The following is a 21,287-nucleotide window of genomic DNA, read 5'->3' as shown; positions in this document are numbered from 1 at the left end:
TATTTTATGTATAATACTACTAATAATAATAATAAGATTAATAATAATAATAATAATCTTAATAATAATAATAATAATAATAATAATAATAATAATAATAATAATAATAATAATAATAATAATAATAATTTAAATATAAATATACATATAGGTACGAGAGAGATAGATGAAAATGAATCAGAAAAATGTAAAACGTTCGAACTTTATAGATGTGGCCAGATTTCAGACCCCATGTGATCGCATGAGTTTTCAGTGTTTTTGCCATGCGATCGCATGGCCGCCTTTTCTGTTTTTGTTTGCTAGGTCGTCGACATCAAACAATGTTTACTGTAGCAAATAGTGTTTAATGTAGCAATTAGTGTTACTGTAGCAAATAGTGTTTACTGTAGCAAATAGTGTTTTACTGTAGCAAATAGTGTTTTATTGTAGCAAAGTCATTTTTACTGTAGCAAATAATGTTTTACTGTAGGAAAGTCGTTTTTACATGTACATATATATATAATTGTTCATGAATCTTCGAGAGTAGTCAAAGGTAATTGTATATATGAAACAGTTCTAAAATTTTGAGACTCAATCTAACAGACTTTGCTTATCGTGTCGAAAACATTAAATCATTTAAAGATAAAGTTTAAATTTGGTCAGAAATTTCCGGGTCATCACAACCATTCCCTTGTAATATTGGTTAACCATGGTTGTGTGATTATATATTGGCATATTAAATTGTGAACTATATGCTATTGGTGATGCTAGCTCATTGTGAAGTGTGGATATTTAGTTTATGCATTGTGATTGCATGGTTGTTGAATTGCTAGCTCGTATGCGGTATTTATGTAAGTGTTTGCAAGTAAGTAGATTATATATGTATATGTATAATTATTGCATTCACTAAGCTTCATGCTTACCCCTCTCGTTGTTTACCTTTTAACAGGTATTGTGATTGTGAAGCTAGCTAGTTGTTAGACTAGATGCGTACGAGCGTTTGGGCTCGATGTGGGAGCTTTTGGATATTTTGACGCGAATTGAGGATTTGGCAGTCACCGGGATTATACTCTTGGTATCGGGTTGAGTTATTGAGTATTAACCAGTATTTTTGTGTGATTGGGTCATTATTACAAATGATTTTGTAATGTGTAATTTATGTACCAAGGGTCATTATAAATTGTTAAACGTATCAAAATGTTATGTAATATGAACGTTTTAATGGGACCTAACTTACAAAAAAATAAAAATAGTGCTTCGATTTTTATAAAAGGATTGTGGGTCGTTACACTATAAAATTACAAATCCTAGACACAAATCACAATTCCTAGACTGCTAGACACATATGAGGTCTATTAGTGGTGTGACGGTATCATATACTCCCTCCGTACCAAATAAATTATTCCTAGACAAAAAACACACAGTTTAAGATAATGTCATAAAAGTACTCGACTTTCTGTTTACTTTTCAGTTTTACCATTATCTTTTTTTTTTCCCTTTAATCATATCCACATACATTAAAGGCATAATAGAACTTAAGTTTCTTATTCTTTTATATTGATGGAAGTGGACAATTAAGTTAGAACATTCCAAATAAAATATTGGACAATAAATTAGACACAGAGGGCATGTATTGCTAGACACATATGAGGTCTATGAGTGGTGTGACGGTATCATATACTCCCTCCGTACCATATTAATTGTTCCTAGACAATAAACACACAGTTTAATAGAATATCATAAATGTACTCGACTTTCTGTTTACTTTCAGTTTTACCATTATCTTTTCTTCTTCCTTTAATCATATCCACATACATTAAAGACATAATAAAACTTAAGTTTCTTATTCTTTTTTATTGATGGAAGTGGACAATTAAGTTAGTACATTCCAAATAAAATATTGGACAATAGATTAGGCACAGAGGGCATGAATTCGGAGGTTCCTTGGGGCTGGTAAGGCGAAATTGGGCCACCCTAGCCCAATGAGTGCTCTACCTCGGGCCATCGACATCATACGCTCTACTGAAATAGATTTCGCGAAAAACCAGCTATATCCGATCTAGGTTGGCCTTTTACCCCTAGCCACAAGTCATCCCTGTATTTTGCCACATACATGGGTTCGGTCCTCCGAGGCCTGTTAGAGCTCTCTTCAACCTACTCATGGCTAGATCGATAGATTTCGGGTTCCACCTCTGGAAAGCGCCTACACCTAACGGCTTAATCCGCTGTTCCCATTTCCTCGCTGACCCATCATGTAAAAGGTACGCCGTTAAAGTGAGTGCGCTTGACTAATATAGAAACTCAAGGCTCTAAGCCCCACTCCTTCGACTGATTGTTCACATCGGATCTCAGGTTCTCTATTGCACTCCCTAGTACATATTTATAAATATTTGGTAAAAATTTATACATAATACCTAATTTTTGCTGTCATAGACACCACTAATTATGTATAGATTCGCCATTAGAAGCGCATCAGCTTTAAAAAATGTTGGAGAGATAATTTTATCATCTTACATTTTTTCTCATGGCGTTGAATGTTGGTGGATATTAACTCAAATACGATAAATGTTACGCTTATGTGAATTTTTACATCTATCATGACGAGTTAATATTCATTATGATCTATAAGAGTTAATATTCATTATGATCTATAATGTTACTAAATTATAAGGCAATGATATATTCATTCAAGATTTTGATAAATTCATTTAAGTCTTTGTACTAACAATTTGTACTGTACAGTAATAATGTATTAGTTAAGTAGATTTATCAAAAGTTTTAAGTGAAAATATCAGCGGTCGTCGATGATCTATATTATAATACTTTTTGAAAGTATATGACGTACACTTGTATCTTTTTGATTATATATCCTATATTGTAATAAATTTAAAACTATAAAGCTATTTGATAACTCTTAACCCTATTAACTATTAATTTTTATGTGAATTTAAGCATAGTAACAAGGAACCAATTTTGAAAGGACAAGATTACCTAATTTAAAAATTGTGCAAAAATCCACGTGTCTATAAAATTCATAGACTATAATCTAAACATGTGCACTACTTTTGTGTGTGAAAATTAAACAAAAAAACTATTCACTCAATAATTATGTAATGACAATTTTTTGTTAGGTGGAACATATGATCATACGAATATTGAAGAGCATATGATACGAAGATCCTTAAGGAAATGTGTAAGGGTGTAACACAAAATCTCACATTAAACATAAGAACAAACAAAAACATGCATATAAATTTATGGAAACCTTCATTTACAACTAAATGATTTTAGAGTACTAAGGTCTCTCATCTTGTATGTTAACATGTTGTTTGGGATATCAATTTCCTATCACTAGTGGGCGCACCCCTGAGCGCACGCAACCATGTGACGCACCAGTGGCGGAGCCACGTTTAAGAGGATGGGGTCATATGACCCCAACGAAAAACTTGGTATATGTATATACATGTCAAAATAGATAATCACGAGTTATATGGTTCATGTGGTTCTGTACCAAATCAAACTACAGAACGTCTCAAGTTCAAGACACTAGCACCATCTTTTTTTCGTTTATTGCAATGATGTGTCCATTCAGAATTTAAGTGGTTGCACTCAATTGGTTTTATCACGTGTCCATTCAATATTAGATTATTACATATTAAAATTGTAGTTTGGAATATATATTTATATTATATTCAACAAAATTTAACAATTCTACTATAGTAAATGGAGTGAGACACAATTCAATACTTATATGGACATATCAAATAGGGAGTTGATCCGTACACCACCTTATTTTTGCCATACACCACCAAAACAATTATTTGGACATTTCTACCCTTGCTTTGAGAAGTTAAGGGGAGTTGGTGGTGAATAAAAGGAAGGGTAAAAATGTCCAAATAATTGTTTTGGTGGTGTATGGCTAAAATAAAGTGGTGTACGAATCACCTCCCTATCAAATAAGTTTGATTCATCATCTACGAGACATTTGTATTAGGGATAAGTTGATTTTTTTATGTTTGTGCTTAATCACGATTTGTCAATTCATTTTTGTGACTCAATATATTTCACTATTAATTGTGACACCATCCACTCAAAATCCTGACTTCGCCACTGTGACGCACCTCTTAATTTTATGCAACAATGAGTGAACCTAGCTCTCGTTTTACAATATAAGTTTAGGTGGGCCTTCATATACTATATATCAATTGATTTGGGTTATCGATCCTATCAAAAAATGATTGAATAGATATCCACGTCATATCAAAAAGAATATACTATTTCAAAGTTGAATAGAAATGGTAAAATTGTGTGTACTTCTTCTTTGATTGACTGAAAAATGAAGCTTCCCTGTAATAATACTCCACTTCAGTTCTCACTTCTTCCCGATATATAACTATCTACCATCTAAGTTTCCTTCAACAAAAACTATATATTCCTTAAATATATACGGAGTATTTTCTTACTATTTTTATTTTGATAATAAAGATCATGAGGAGCCAAGCATTTTTTTTTTTTGGTAAAGGGTATTCACCCGGTAAATGATATATTAAAGACGCACAAATACAAGAATGACTATAAGAAGAACGACTTATAGACAGGGAAAAAAACCAAGACGCAACAAGGCATCTACAACCAAACAAAACCAAACGCTAGAACCTTAAATTTGCCATGCTATCTTCAAGTTCCTCACGTGTTGCGACTCCTTGAACTTCACCGACATCAGCTTCAAACGAACCGTACCATGGATGATGTCAACAAGCTTCTTTGGATCACGAGCTTCACCTTTAAACAACCTTGAGTTCCGCTCCAACCAAATGTAATATACCGTAGCACTAAAGAGAATTTTTGTCACCATAACTCGGGCTACCTTCCTTTGAGCAAACGGAATCAGTCTTTCAACTATGATCTTCCACTCGTCACTAATACCGGGAATAGTAATGTACCTCTTAATCATATGCCAAACTTGATTAGAGTACATACACTCAAAGAATAGATGATCGTGCGAGTCTTGTTGCAACTTACATAACGAGCACACTAACGGGCCATTATTTGAACCGTTCAAATCCCAAGCACGCATCTTATCTTGAGTCTTAAGTTTCTCGTTCATAAGCAACCAAGCAATAAATGCGTGCCGAGGGATACACTTTGAGAACCAAATAACATGATACCACCGCACTTGAGGAGCATGAGATCTTAAAGTTTCCCAAGCACTTTTAGAAGTAAATTGTACAAAATTACCATCAAAATCTTTCCAACATACCTGATCTTGCTTTGTAACATCTGGGAATGCAACTATTGAAAGCATCGGGTACTTCTCAATCCATTCCGATGGCCATAACCATGCAGACTGGTTTCGAAGGTCATCAACTGTAGAAGACTCCCTAAATGAGTGCCTATGAATCTCTCTGATCAAAATGACAGCAGCTAAGGGACCGAAATCAGTCCACGAGTCGAACCAGGCAGATGTACTAGATCCCTTTCCAACAACATGAAAAATGAAGTGACGAATGATCTCTCGGATACTTAAAATTTTCCTCCATCCCCAACTAGCTGATGAGTCGACCTCCGCTGCCCAAAAACCAGTTAACATTGGTAGGATCATCAAAACACCAATAAGAGCTATATCAAAAGCCCTAGATTTATATTCTAGAGGAGTAACCAATTTCTCAAATACCTACAATAGGCCTCTTAGGACCATGGTTCATGAACCCACCTCAAAATCTCAACAACAACAACAATTTCCTAGAAGCTTTACAAGTAGACTAGCTGATTTTGATCAACCACCAGAAGGAGCCCTTGTTAGATCTATTTCTACTGCGGCCACAGGAGGAAGGGCTACAAATATTAATGTCGTCAACCTCGAATTGTATATTATACAACATTATCGTCACCAATTACAATCAAGTATATCGAGGAAAGGTATGCCTAGGAGTTGTAGTGTTGGAATGGGAAAAATCGATGAAGATAGAGTTTCTTCTTTTAGATACGACAATGTTATTGTAAAAGCAAGATGAATGTCAAGAATGAACGTTTGGCAAGCAAAACAAGTAAACTCGATCTTGTAGCTATAGTGATGATCGTTTGCGACGAAAAGAAGTAAACTTTTATAGTATATTCCTGTTATCCCAAAATACATAAGATTGCTAACTTTTGAGAATATTTTAAACAAGGTCGGTCACTGAACATTTGCAAATCACGGTAACTGACCTCGTTAAAAAAAGTTAGAGACTAAACATGCAATTGCATACAAATCGCATAGACAGTCCTTGTAATTTTGTCTATTAAAAATAAGAATGCGCTAATAGTTAACTGAGCATATTAACAAATATAAAGTCTTGTATGAAATGTAGGTGGTGCCGTGGTGGTGTGTTATACACTATCAGAGTAGAGAAGCCGGTGAAATTACGCAAATGCCCAACGTCTATAGTAGATTCATTGTTGGCTGTTATATATACTTATAATTATAATTTATAATGTCACTTTATCTAATTTTAGAAGTAGCCAATTTATGTTAGTGCAAACTACAGTGAAACTATATTCCTTTTTTTCCAAAGGGAGTATATCCATTTTTCTTGAAATGGAAACGCTTTGACTGTCACCATTTTCGCAATAGTATAATGTTAGTTTTGATGGATGATCCGCTTGTATTTCACACTTTCCAAACATGTGACTTTTAAGTAAATCACAATTAATCAAAATAATTAATATATTAAATGACATAATATAACCAATATAAATAACACTTTAGTTTGCGGTAAATGCGGTGTAACATATTAACATGTGAGTGTATGGAGTAGGGATGTTCATCGGTTTGGTTAAAACCGTTTAAACCGAAATTCAAATTGAAACCAATCAAAAAAAATCCAAACCGAATTTATAAAATGATTTTCGGATCGAGCGAAACCGAAAATCGAATTAAAATTTGGTTTTTCGGTTCGGTTTTTGGTTTTGAAATTTCTGAATTTGATTAACCGAAAACCGAATAAAAAACCGAATTCAATTTTGATATTATTGAATAAATATATTAGGTTATTAATATTATTGTATATATGTGTTAGATATATATATATAATTTGAGTGGATAATTTACCTTTTCAAGTCAAAGTTTGTTTACTCGGATTTGAAATCATATTTATATTATTAAATCATATTTTTTTTTAATTTCTTTATCTCCATATTCTTATACATGTAAGCAATTCAAATCGATTTTCTCTAGGTTATTAAGTTTGTTCATAGTTTTTTTTTTTTTTTTTTTTTTTTTTTTTTTAAAGTAAACCATTTTCATTAAAATCAAGAGATCACCTCTGCATCTTCCTTTAAGAAAAAGGGGATGCTACATGAGGTTACAGCAAGATTTTAATGACAGATCTATAAATAAACGAAATTAACATGAAATTAAATTCAGTCCTATTTACTATCCATGATCATCGATTCATTGTATTATGATATTTTATAAGTTAATATAAACTTATTGTATATTGTAAATTTGTATATATACATTCGATTATATATATTAGTTTAGTATGATATATTTTTGTTCATCTCGCAGGAAAAAATTAAAAAATTGATATTGAAAGTTGAATTTGGTTTTAACCGAAACCAAACCGAAACCGAATTTGAATTCGGTTTGGTTTTGGTTTCGGTTTTGATATTTGAATTCGGTTTTGGTTTGGTTTTCGGTTTTGATTTTAACAGTTTCAAACCAAAAAAAAACCGAACCGAATAATCCGAAAAACTGAAAACCGAACCGATGAACACCCCTACTATGGAGTACAAGCTTCCAACATGGTAATTGGATTTCAACCCGACCACCAGGGTTACTCACTTATTGTGTTATTGTTCCCGGTGGGTAAGCTTAGAACCGGCCGAGTACCCCTGCATCAATTAAATTTGATTTCTTTTTTAGCTTCACACCTCAACGTTACAACATTTTCATTGGTGACGAACAAGTACTCCAATAATAAATGATTAATAAATTTAAATAATTAAATTAAAAATAAACGTGCAATATACTTAGTAATATATAAGTACTGACTAGAGTACAGTTAAAACTATAACAATAAACAAGCTTAGTTTAGAACTTAATTATTGTGTTTAGTCTTATTTGTGGTTTTCTAGCCAATTTCAGGTTCTTGTTGATGCTAGTTGATAGTCAATGGGCTGTTCATGAAGATTGTAAAAGTTGAAGGACTTCACAACAACTTCTTACCATGGACTAATTGATGCTGGTGGGCTGCTGCTGTTAGTGGGCTTTTATTCTAAAGTGGGCTTATTTGGATCCAACCCAAGTTATTGAGAAAGGAGTATATAAGCAGCTAATTAATTTATTTTTATCTAATTATTCATTTTCTCAATCATCAATCTCTCTCTCTCTCTCTCTCTCTCTGGTTTTCTGCATTCTTATTCTCTCAACCTTAGGGTTTTCTGTGTATTTGGCTCTTCATCATCTTGATGATAGAGATTTTGGTTTGTGTAATAGTTTGAGTAATTTTGGTATTAATGGTTGAGGTTGAGAGTTCTATTTTCTGATTCCTGTAAAAGATCTTTGTAAAGCTTTAATTTCTTGGTGATTTAGTTGATGATAACTCCTGTGATTGGAGTTTTGGTATCTGATTGCATCTTTTTACATGGTATCAGAGCTGTAAGGCTCGATCGTGGTGGTTGATTCATTCTCTGTTTCGATTTGGTGTTCGAAGAAATTTAGGGTTTCATCGGTTCTTGGTGTTAGATCGGTGGTGTTTCTTGTCTGTTTGGGTTCGATTGAGATCGTGTGGGGTAATAGATCTTTGGATCTGTCAATTGTGGCTGAAAACCCTAATTTTTCTCAAATTAGGGTTTGGTGTTCGTGGTGTTCATCTGCCTTCTTATTCGTCTTCCGCTGCATCATCATGTAACGACCCAACCCGACAATTACCGGCCCATAAAATTTTTTCCTTTTTAATATACATTAAATAACACTTTAGGTCTCATTACACCATTTCCAAAACATATTTGTTTTCACATTACATCTAACGACTTTAATAAAGCATACATTACATAATTAAATCATAAACCGGGTTATACTCATGACCCATTTGACTAAATCAATATACGTCACATGACCCGACTAGTTACTTAACACAAAACCGAACATGGTGATTGGGACTACGCTACCCAATCTTAAATCGAGTCCAAAAGCAAGATCTTCTAAAGCAACCTAGCCATGATCTCAAATCCCCACGCTTACCCGAGCCGCCATCACATGAACCTATAAAAATATCAACAACGAGAGGGTAAGCTAATGCTTAGTGAATGTAAAGATACTATACACATACATATACATAAAATGACTACGCAACACCAAGCACAAAAGTAAACACATACCACCTCCGCATGGTAAACAAGCTACAAAAGAGCACATACACAAAGTAGCTACACGCTACGTTTTCACCAAGCTAATGCCACAAGATTAGCTACAACACAACAATGAGTATATACGCATATACAATAAATATAATCAACAACGTCGAATAAGGTTAACCCCTTAACCTAAACCACATGAAGGTTGGCCGAAATTCACGCGCCTTAGTGAATCCGAACTTCACGCGACTCACTACCTTCAAACAACTTGACTATTAAGGATGGTCGAACTTCACGCGCCTTTATGAATACGAACATCACGCGACTCATACCTTAGTCAAACATTACAATAGGGTTGGCCGAACTTCACGCGCCTTAGTGAATCCGAACATCACGCGACTCACTACCCGAATCATCACCACGACAAATGCTAGCAAAACCCATCGCCAAAGGGTTTATTCAATACGCTAACCAATCACAACATCAAGGGTAGTAACCCAAAATGCATAAGCGTATCACATGGACCCGAAGCATAAGAGGAGTCCATTCTCCCACACAAACATAGAGTAAACCCGAGCAAGGGTCACCCTACACACACGCACCCATCCTATGCATACATACACGTATAGTAAATTTACATTCACCTTAAACGCCTCGATGAAGTGTAATCCAAACCCGAAACTCGTCAATAGAACGTACCTAGTCCATTTATCACATAACCATCAATACAAACTCATTTGGACTCTCGACCCGCCCAAATGAACAACAAGTGCAAATTACACCCTTTTGCACTTTTAACGCTACTCGAAGGTCCAAAACCAACGAGACCGAATCCCGCGTACCCAACATACCTAAAAGTACCAACTTTTGCACTCGAACACATTTTAACTCGTGTTTCGCTTGAAAACCCATTTTGACACTTTACATAGTCAAATTCTTACATTTACAAGTTTTGACTTCAAAACGCCACAAACACAAGTTTATACTTTAACTTAACTCAATTTAAGTTTATAAACCTTACACATATGATAATCGAACCGAAATCACCAACAATCCCTAATTTTGACTCTATTCAAAATTAGTCAACCAAATGTACACAAATGGTTTCCACTACTTCAATAATCGCTAATACTAGTGATTATTCACTCTTTTCAAGTCTCACAAGTTTAAACTTGCACACCAAACCTAAAACCTGCCTTCATCACTTATAAACCCGAGTTTTGGTGTTAATCTTCAATTAACAACTAATGGGGTTTCATTCATGAACACACAATCAAAAATCCCTAAATATGAACAAGAGTCTTAAGAATGAAATTCGGATTTAGAACTTACCACTAGTATCAACACGTAGCTAAAAACGAGGAGAACAAGATTGCCTCTTGCGCCAAAGATCGAATCCCGCTCCTTCACCTTTGAATCACACTTTGAATGATTTGGGGTTTTGAAGTTTTGGAAGAAAATAGATTAGAAAAAGGAAAAGAAATGAGAGAAATGAAATAGGTGGATGGGATTTAAGATCCCAAATCTGGCACACACGCGAAATAATCGAAATGCCCTCGATACCTCTTAAAATTACAAAAACCCGGAACCAGTTTGCCTGCGTGGTAGTGTCACGACCTCCAATGTCCGCGCCGCGAGATCAGTCGTGGTCTGGTGCCCTTTTTGTCCTCGTGCTGTTCTCGAAACCATGGCAAAAACTGCGCCGCGACTAGGAAGCTCCGCGCCGCGATGATGAGCATGTTTTGACCATTTTTTCTCGTATGAACACCCTTCCACTCGTATATGCTTGGTTCTCTTCATTCACGAAACATACAAACACTTAGAACACGTATAACCTCTTCGATCACTCTCGTACCCTTTACATACATGCATGCAACGTGTATACATATATATCTACATTTACTTATACATTCTTCGTTCACACACTTGAACCCTCTAAACTCCCACCTTGCATACCCACTTACGTCGTTTCGTGCACATATTTACCTACTTACATGCATGCTCGCACTTCATAACCACACGTCCCAACTCGTATGTTATTTCGTTAAACCCATCGTACGCTATCTATATATATATTTAGCATGTATATACATCTATATATATTCGTCATACGTTGCTTGCACTCTATATATAGATGTACTATATATATATATATATATATATATATATATATATATATATATATATATATATATTTATAATACGATTAATATATTATACATCTACGTACATTTTCATATATATATATATATATATATATATATATATATATATATATATATATATATATATATATATATATATATATATATATATATATATATGGGTCTTACAACTCTCCCCCACTTATTTCGATCACGTCCTCGTTATCCGCACCAACACCTAGAAGTTAAGACTTCACACTTTCGTTCAACCGAACTTTTTACTACCATCGATCTCATCATTCAACTCATAATCGTCTAAGAGTGGCACAACTCGCCGACGATTCTCACCATTACAATTTTCATCAATGAATTTCTCGAAAATCATACCGACACATTCGGAAAATCTCTCGCCATCTACATTCGAAAATTTCGCCACCTCGACTAATGTCGCGAAATTACCTTCTCAAACCGCCTCAAAGTCCAACTCGGGACTTTTCCGAAGACTTTCAAAGTCTTTATTCTCAACTTAAGCGACATCCGTTCGCTCGATTATGCAAATGTCGACTTTTCATTTAAACACGCTGCCAACATCTCCACACATGGCACTTACAAAACGAAACTCAATAGTCGAAGTCAACAACTTACGCTACGTGATCGTTCTCTATCGGGACAACTTCCGCTAGCCCGCACGATCACATATACAATTTAGGGACTATACCGCAACCTCCGGTAATTAACTACCCTACTTAGGATCTTTAATCCTATACATTCACCGCCAAGATCATCGCATCTCGAGGAATTTCCTCATTCCGAATCACAAATGACCGGTCACATCGTTGGTCATTTCTATCATTTCTCCACAAAGAACTCTAGAGGTATTCGAACCTCAACTTCTCAACTAAGTCAAACCTTTGGCATCCACCAAACGCCATCACCACGCGTCATCGTAATTTTCGGGTTTTCTCATCGGTACCCAAGTACCAAATAATCACCGGAGTCAACACTACACTAGTAGGTATAAGGAAGGCACCTATCGTCGTGTTATGCAACTCCCGTCAATGCCATCAAGATTTCAACACTCAACCCTTTCGGATTCACACTTGATGCAACACTTCATCGAACCTCTCGAAATCAACGAACCAAACGAACTTCATGGTTCAACGCTCACATCACACTAGCCTCGACCGCTAGTCTCAACTATTTAGGCCGCATAACGAACCTAACATCCTTTCACTTATCGTCAAGGAGATGCTTGGAAACTCCAAGTCTTATACCCTAACTTACACTTATCTCAACCGTTGACACGGTTGTCATCAACTTCAAAACTAGTCAACACTCGTGACTTTACTTGCACTCGTACGTGGTCCACAAAAATGCCTCACGAAAGGCATAACACGGTCACATACAAATAAAAGAAAAGTGGCCATCAAGAGTGTACAACACTCGCCACACAATCACCAATCGCCATCTTGGTCATCAAAGGTGAGATCAATCGACATCACTCACCACGTCACATTCGATCGCTAACGGACAACGTATCACTAGCTAATATATATTGACACGCCTTGTTGATTTCGTCAATCATACAATTTGCATTATGGTCTCGTCACCATATACTTGGTTAACTGTACACAGTCAACCCAAGTCAACACACTTCTCTAGACTACACCTATAAGGCTAGTCGATCATCTAGGCTTTGCGATACCCTTTTCCACGATAATTATTTGTAACAAACTGAAACCCGAGCTAGTTATAAGTGGACTATTTTGCCCTTAGGGTTTTATTATATGTTTTATATGCTTTTATTTTAATTATGAATAGTGTTATATTATTATTTGGTTAAGACCAGTTTGTGATAAGGGTGACAGAACAGATTTGTTTATTAAATTTGAACCCCGTTAGGGCCGCCTAACGAGGTACGAAAGATTTTAGATAACTGATAAATATCCATGTGTTGTGGGGTATGGGGTTTTAACCCCAAAATAAGTGAATGACCAGCTCATTTCCTCTCATTTGTTCATGAACCTTCCTCCCACTCACTCTCACCTAACTTCACCACCTTCAAACAACCCTAAATCATTTGATCTCGAATTAAAGCTTGATTTTGGTATCAAATCATTTCTGTGTTGTTGTGATTCTAACAAGGTAAAGTTTGTTTAATTTCGTGATCAAATCTGTGATTAAATGGGTTTTAAACTTAGTTTTTGTTAAAATGGGTTTTTGTGTCAAATTGGTGTAAATTGATGTTGTTTGGACTTAAATGTTGTGGTTTTATGTCTCAAAACATTAGTGTAAAAGATGTAACCAGCTTCAGGGTCAAAAACGAGTCCAAAATTGAGATTTTGTGATTTGGGTGTGAAACCCGTCACTTTGCTGCTGTTGCAGCTGATGAACTACCTTCGGCCGATGGTCGTTGACCATCGACCGATGGAGAGGTACGATCGGCCTGTGGACAAGACCATCGACCGATAGTGTATGACTTTTGACCAGCGGATGTAATCTTGACGATCGACCGATTGAGGGAGACCTTCGACCGATGGTATTTTGGCAGTAAATATTTTACTAAGTGTTGATTTGTAGCCGTTATGCTGCCCGCGTATTTTTATGATTTTCAGGATGTAAATTTGAAAATGCATAAGTGTTAGCATGAATTTTTAGCGAACGCATTTTTTACTAAATTGCTGTAATGTGCTGTCAGTGTGTCTAATGTTGATTGGAACACTATTCTAACTTAGTTTTTGTTGTTCTCAGGAAATAAGAACCAGGAGGAAGCTCACAAATAATAACTGAGTAGTTGCTGGTAATTGGTGAGTGGGTCTATCTCTGGATAGAGTTTAAGTAGCATAACTTGCTACTGTGGTTGACTCTTTTACCATGCATAGTGTAGGGATTGCCATGTTAGAATAATATAGTATGCCTGATGTTGTGTGTAAATTATGTGTACACTATGTGAATGGCACCAGTCGGGCCTAGCGAGACTGGGGACTCGAGACCGTGCCTAGGAGAGGTTAGAGTCCGTATGAGGTCAACCATTCCTAGGGGAGGTTGGGTCCATAGGCTACTGATTGTGGAGTATAGTGTGAACGATGCATCTCCTGCATCTGGATAACTATACTGTGAATTGAGTAGCAGGGACTATCGGTAGACTCAGGCCCGATCAGCTGAGAGTCATGTGCTCGTACAAGCCACCGATTATCATATTGTCTTATTGTATGCTAGTTGGTAGTTAGCATGTGTTGTTGTTAGTATATAACTTGTGTGTGGCTTAAGCTATATCTGATAGATAGATTCCATTCACTTAGCGGTGTACTAATCCCCACATCTTTCCCCTTGCAGGTTTAGATACTGCTAGTCGGGATGGGTGCTAATGTAGAAGACATGTTTGACAACCCTACTCTGATGTGGACTTTTGTTTAAATAATGTTTTGTAATAACGTAACACCGTTGTGTAAATTTAAACTTAATTACACGAATTAATGTAATGACGTGACTTATATTGTGTTTACTTAATTACACGAATTAATGTAATGACGTGACTTATATTGTGTTTATTAGTAAAGTCTTCCGCTGTGTTATAAAAAAAAAAATTGGCCGGTTTTACAAGTTAGTATCAGAGCATGGTTTGGCAGCAAATACGTGCGCGAATTTTGTTCCCAAACCCTGAGGCAAGTCAAACATGTCTGTGGGAGTGGGGGCTAAGTGAAAATAGGATGTACGTGTGTTTGTGGTGATTGAACTAACTGATATCCACTAAGATTTTGTGTGAGCTGTTTTGTAGCACAGGTATGGCTGATAGAAACGCAACTGGCCCATCCATCCCCGGAACATTCAGAGCACCAGAAGAGGGTGTTGAGTCTGATGATGATCAGAATAGTTACATCCTTTAGTTAGAAAGCAAGCTAAAAGAAGCTGAAGACAAAATTAATGAGCTTGAATTGGCGAGACATTCTGGAAATGATGATACACCACCTGGATTCCCAACCGCGCAATCCAGAACAATACCTAATGTGCACCAGAACCAGTTTTAGAATCAAATACCTAACCAATACTATATGCCACCGCAAAACACTTTTACTTACCAAAATCCCATGATGAAGAACCCATACCAAATGCAAATGTTTCAACAACCCTACATGCAACCACCCAATAGGTGCACTTATAAGAACTTCCATGATTGCAAACCCTCTGAGTTTTCTGAAAGTACTGATCCGACTGTAACTCTTAATTGGTTGCGAGAAATTGAAAGGGTATTTGAAGCGTGATGTGTGCAGCGGGGTGTACGAAATAGTATTAATTTAAATACGAAATACGACGAAATATTACACAAGTTTTAATTATTTATTTACAAAATGGATATACCTAAACCTTGCTACAACACTATAGGCAGTGTACCTAATCGTAGAGTAGTATAGTTTTTAGTAAGTCCGGTTCGTTCCACAGGGAGACGACTTATTTTACACTATACTTTAAACAACTATATTTGTACAAAATATATATTTATATATATAATAATAATATAAAAGGGGGTTTACCGTTTAATGACCGGTTTGTCGATTTTATATTTTAAGTCATAATTAAAACCTAATGAAAAATATAAGTTGTGATAATTAAAAAGTACGATAATTAAAAGTGCAATTAAATACAATGATAGTAAATAAAAGTGCGATAATTAAAAGTGCAATTAAATATGAAATATATAAATTATGCTTATTTAAACTTCCGTAATCATGATGTTTGACGTGTTGATTTTAGTTTATTACCATGGATTAATTGTCCTTTGTCCTGGATTATTCAATATGTCCATCTGGTTTTTGTCCATAACAGTCCATCGGTCATAAATTTAAAGTGCGAGTGTCCTCGTCAAATTTTCCTTATATCCGAAGTCAAATATTCCAACTAATTGGGGACTTAAACTGTAACAAGGTCTTAATACTTTGTTTAATAATTACACCAGGATATCGACTGCGTGTAACCCAAGGTTTTAATACTTTGTTAACAATTATTCCAAGTATCCTTGTACATAATTCACCCCTATTTTAATAAGTCTATTAACTATTAATCCATTCCCGTGTCCGGTTAAATGAATAATTATTCGTACATATAAATATCCCGCCCATCGTGTCTGATCGAGTGTATGTGATTATTTATAGGTACGTCCAATTGTAAATCTTTATATTAAATTAACAAACTATCATTTAATTAAACAAATATAAAGCCCATTAATAGCCCATAGTCTAATTTCCATAAGTGTCGTTCTTTTGTCCAAACCCCAATTATGGTACAAAGCCCAATTACCCCATCTTTAATATTTAGCCCAACATCATGATTACTTCGATTTAAATAAGCAAAATAATAACTTAAGACATTAATTTAAAAAGGAGAACATAACTTACATTGAGTATTTATCGCGTAACTTTACACAGACAGAACTTCGACTTGAAAACCCGTAAAATAAACGTTACGCTACCCAAACTTGTAGAAATGTAACCACTAAATTAACCTACTCCTACTTCTAAAACTAAATTACATAAAATAAAAATTAAAAACTGAATTTGAAAATATAAAAGAGTGTCTTTTAAGCTCGAGCACAGGCCTGGTATTTATAGCATTTTGGCCTGCTACAGTAACCCATGCGATCGCATGGGTTTTATGCCTATTTCCCATGCGATCGCATGGCTGCCAGATCCAGCTCACATATTTTTTGTACACTAGCTTGTCGACATATTTAATAAATATATATAATATATATATAATTATATATATATTATATTATATTCTTGTGCATAGTTGACTCGTAATTTTGGTCCATTGCGTCGGGCGTTGATAGTTGGCTCAGGTCCCGGTTTCGGATTTTTGAACGTCCTTTCGTATAATTTAATATCTTGTACTTTGCGTTCCGCAACTTGTACTTTTGTCATTTTTAGACGTTTCTCATCAATAAATTGAACCACTTGGATTGTATCTTGTATATTTGAGCTTTTTGGTCATTTGCGTCTTTAAATCGTCGTTTTCGCCTTTTGTCTTCGCACTTATTTAATATAAACGATTAAAACTTAAAATAGGACAATTACAACTAAATAATTTACATATTGGGAGGATATTGCTACTAAATATATGTTCATTTGGAGCACTATCAAATATCCCCAAACTTGAACGTTGCTTGTCCTCAAGCAATACAGAACTTGAAATTAAATCACACGAATCACTTCTTTATTCTTCACACTTTATACATTAGTGATTTTGATACGGTGGTATAAACAATGATAGTAACGATGTGGTTTACAGTCCCACATGACTATAAAAATTTAGATCCTTAAGGAAATTGGATCTTTATGAAAACATTTGATCTTTTGAAAATTCATTCTAGCTTTTACCCTAGATAAGTTTTCCGGAATACCCCTTCACCGGTGTTTGCAAAATGTTTTTGTGGGTTTTGTGGGTTTCAAATTTGAAAATTTTAGCTCAAAACTTATGGTTTTGTGTCACCCACTTGCTAACCTTGTATTGGGAAAGCAACACGTCCAGTATACTTGTCTCGTATATTACCTTTCGGCAAACTACCGTCCGGTTGTAAAGGAAAGCGATGAACAAGAAACTGTTAAGGCAATGTCTAATGACATGCATTTGTTCATGGTCTAAAACGTGTCGGATGCAGTTACTATCCTTTGTAGGAGAAATAGTAAAGATCACCCTATAGTTTTTCGGTCTGGCACAAGGTCCTGTCTTCGACCATGCTATGCAACCACCGTTCTTATGGTTGACACCCGATTTGGTTCAGGTGACCTAATGAATTCCAGGTGAATTTCTAGGATTTTACGTTCAATGGTAATGAACGCATTGAAAATGGGTTTTTAGAAAACAAATCGGTTTTAATTTGATCAAAATATTTTCTCGTTCAAGCTCGAGTTTAGATATCATCGAATTCCATGAGTTTGTAATTCTCAATCTTTAAAGTCAATCTCAAGGATTGAGTAATATCAGTCTTAAAAGCTGATTTTTAATCTTTAAGGAGATTATCCTTTCTGGGGGTCTGATTCATTAGTCTTATCAAGCTAATTTGCACGGCGCCCTCCCCATTTTACGAGACAGATCCTCTCATGGTTAGGATAAGTCTGACCACATGGCGACCCTGTTTGATGCTGAGGTCCGTGGATTTCCTGCTGATTTTAGAGATGACTTTTCTAGATTTTTCGTCAACCTACAGCTGGTCTGGACGACAACTTCCTGACCTAAATCAAGAAGCGCGTGTCTTTTTCGGAAGACTTTACTTCCTTTTAATGATGGAATTGATTCATCGTGTAGATCCATCTTTTCTTTCAAATGTATTACAATAAATCGGGTAAAATAATTAATTTAGTCCAAAACAAGAGCACCTGCAATAACTTTACAAAAACATGTGATAGATAGTTTTCCCCACACTTAGTTTCTTTCTTTGCCTTTTTATTCTCCTTTATTCCATTTTAAATGAATTCAATCGTTTTAGGGTGTTTCTCAATTTATGTCCTTTTCGAGGTAACGATAATTTCGGTATTAACACCTAGTTTTCATCGTTCATAAATATGTATAAACATGATTTTGAATTCATTTATTTGAAATTTTTTTAAAATTTTCACAAAATTTGGCAAATAAACTAAGTGCAAATCCGAGAGAATTTATAACCCTTCCCCACACTTGAGATCATGCAATGCCCTCATTTGCATGAAATCAGACTCTAATTATAAATTCATGAGGGTGATTAGTGCAGAAAAGTAGTTAAAGATACCCAGTTTTGTAATTACAAAGCTCGTCGAATGATAGATGGCGCACCTCATCGTTCATTCCTTCTTGTTTTATCATACATGTTTTTCTTCAAAAATGGTTGCTTTTCTGAACTATTTTCTAATCTTTGAAAATGCGTCTTTTACCCTAGCTTATTATGCATGTTTATTAACGAGTTATGCACTAACCCGAACCCCGAATTTAACGTTAAGTGTGGTTAGACTTCCCCACACTTAGCTGATGACATGTGAAGTCGGTAGAATAAGTTCCACGAATTAAAATAGTGAGCCAGTTATTTACATCTCGGGTGGTATAGAATATATAAATGGGTTTAAAGTTTAGACCCACCCGATAGTCACTACTTAATTCTTTTTTAAGTGTAGCTTTTAGTAAATGGATATGTCTCTTTTCTGGTTCTTGGTCAAATGGATCGATATATACCGACATACATATTTCTATGGGGTGGATAATTTCTAACATTTCCTTCCTTTTATTCTCGGGATCAAAGTTTTCACCTCTATTACCCAATTGGGTGAAATCCGAGGTGTCATTATCTATTACAGCTCGCAAATCATCTTCGGTAGATGACTCGTCTATTGAGAATATTGGGTTGGAAGGTTGTGGCTGGATTGAAGCAAATTCTTCTTCATTAACGGTCCTTATCGGTTCCTCCACTTTGGTCTCGGGGGTAAAATTTTCAACGTTATCATTTTTCCAAGAGTACCAATTTGTCACCCTTACTTCTTCTTCATCCATTGATGGATCGATGATTTCGTCGGTAGAGGCTAATGTGTCGATATGTTGTGAAATTGGTAAGACTGAATAAAAAGTATCATCAGGATAGTTGGTGATTTCGGAGCTCTCGAATTCATCAAAATTCGATGATATGAGATTTTCTTGCACACGACTCCTCAGATCAACAGGTGTGTAAGGGAACAACTCCAGTTGCAAAAGCTCCATACCGATTAGCGCCAGTAAGGGAAGTCGAATATAAGATTGAGTTGGTTCCGGGAACAACTCCAGTTGCAAAAGCTCCATACCGATTAGCGCCGTCTGAAATTCGTGAAATGATGTCACAGATTCAAGAGTTATTAGATCGTGGGTTTATCGGACCGAGTTCTTCACCGTGGGGTGCTCTGGTATTGTTTGTTAAAAAGAAAGATGGGTCAATGCGTATATGTATTGATTATCGTGAATTGAACAAAAGAACAGTGAAGAATAAGTATCCGTTATCTCGAATAGACGACTTGTTCGATCAATTACAGGGTGCTTCATTCTTTTCTAAGATAGATTTATGATCCGGATATCACCAGGTTCGTGTTGTTGAATCAGATATACCGAAAACAGTGTTCAGAACAAGGTATGGTCATTATGAATTTCTTGTCATGCCGTTTGGGTTGACGAATGTGCCAGCATTCTTCATAGATCTAATGAATAGAGTGTGTCGTCCGTTCTTAGATAAGTTTGTGATTGTGTTTATAGACGATATACTAGTGTATTCAAAGACAGAGACTGAACATGCTGAACATCTGAGACATGTTTTGAACTTGTTGAAACGTGAGCAACTATTGGCAAAATTTTCAAAATGTGAATTTTGGTTACGTGAAGTGCAGTTTTTGGGTCATGTGATTTGTGTCGAAGGTATGAAGGTTGATCCGATAAAGATAGAAGCGGTAATGAATTGAAATTCTCCGAAGACTCTGACTGAGATTAAGAGTTTTCTTGGATTAGCCGGTTATTATCGCAGATTTATCAAGAATTTCTCAAAAATAGCGGGTCCGTTGACTAAGTTGACTCGTAAAGATGTAGCCTTTCGATGGACTGATGAACAGAAAAAGGCTTTTCAGATTTTGAAACAGCTACTGTGTCAAGCACCAGTGTTAGCTTTACCAGAAGGTTCAGACGACTTCTTGGTATACTGTGATGCATCATTTGCTGGATTGGGTTGTGTAATAATGCAAAGAGATAAAGTAATCACTTACGCCTCGCGACAGTTGAAAGTTCATGAGAAGAATTATCCAGTGCATGATCTTGAAATGGCTGCAGTAGTGTCTGCTTTGAACTGTG

General features: G+C 35.6%; 1 protein-coding gene across 1 annotated transcript; it reads right to left on the bottom strand.

Moving 5' to 3' along the window:
* Positions 1-4,636: 4,636 nt before the first annotated feature.
* Positions 4,637-5,569, bottom strand: LOC139889701 (uncharacterized). The gene has a single exon (XM_071872637.1). It carries the CDS (start codon positions 5,567-5,569, stop codon positions 4,637-4,639), a length of 933 nt encoding a protein of 310 aa, XP_071728738.1.
* Between the last annotated feature and the right edge of the window lie 15,718 nt (positions 5,570-21,287).

This window comes from Rutidosis leptorrhynchoides, chromosome 2 (genome assembly GCF_046630445.1).
Source record: "Rutidosis leptorrhynchoides isolate AG116_Rl617_1_P2 chromosome 2, CSIRO_AGI_Rlap_v1, whole genome shotgun sequence".
NCBI lineage: Eukaryota > Viridiplantae > Streptophyta > Magnoliopsida > Asterales > Asteraceae > Rutidosis > Rutidosis leptorrhynchoides.
Note: the sequence above shows the minus strand (reverse complement) of the source record. Positions and strands in the feature narration are given on the sequence as shown.

Bases quoted from the DNA above. Each gene is read 5' to 3' on its own strand.
- LOC139889701 (XM_071872637.1), bottom strand. From the start codon at position 5,569: ATGTTAACTGGTTTTTGGGCAGCGGAGGTCGACTCATCAGCTAGTTGG.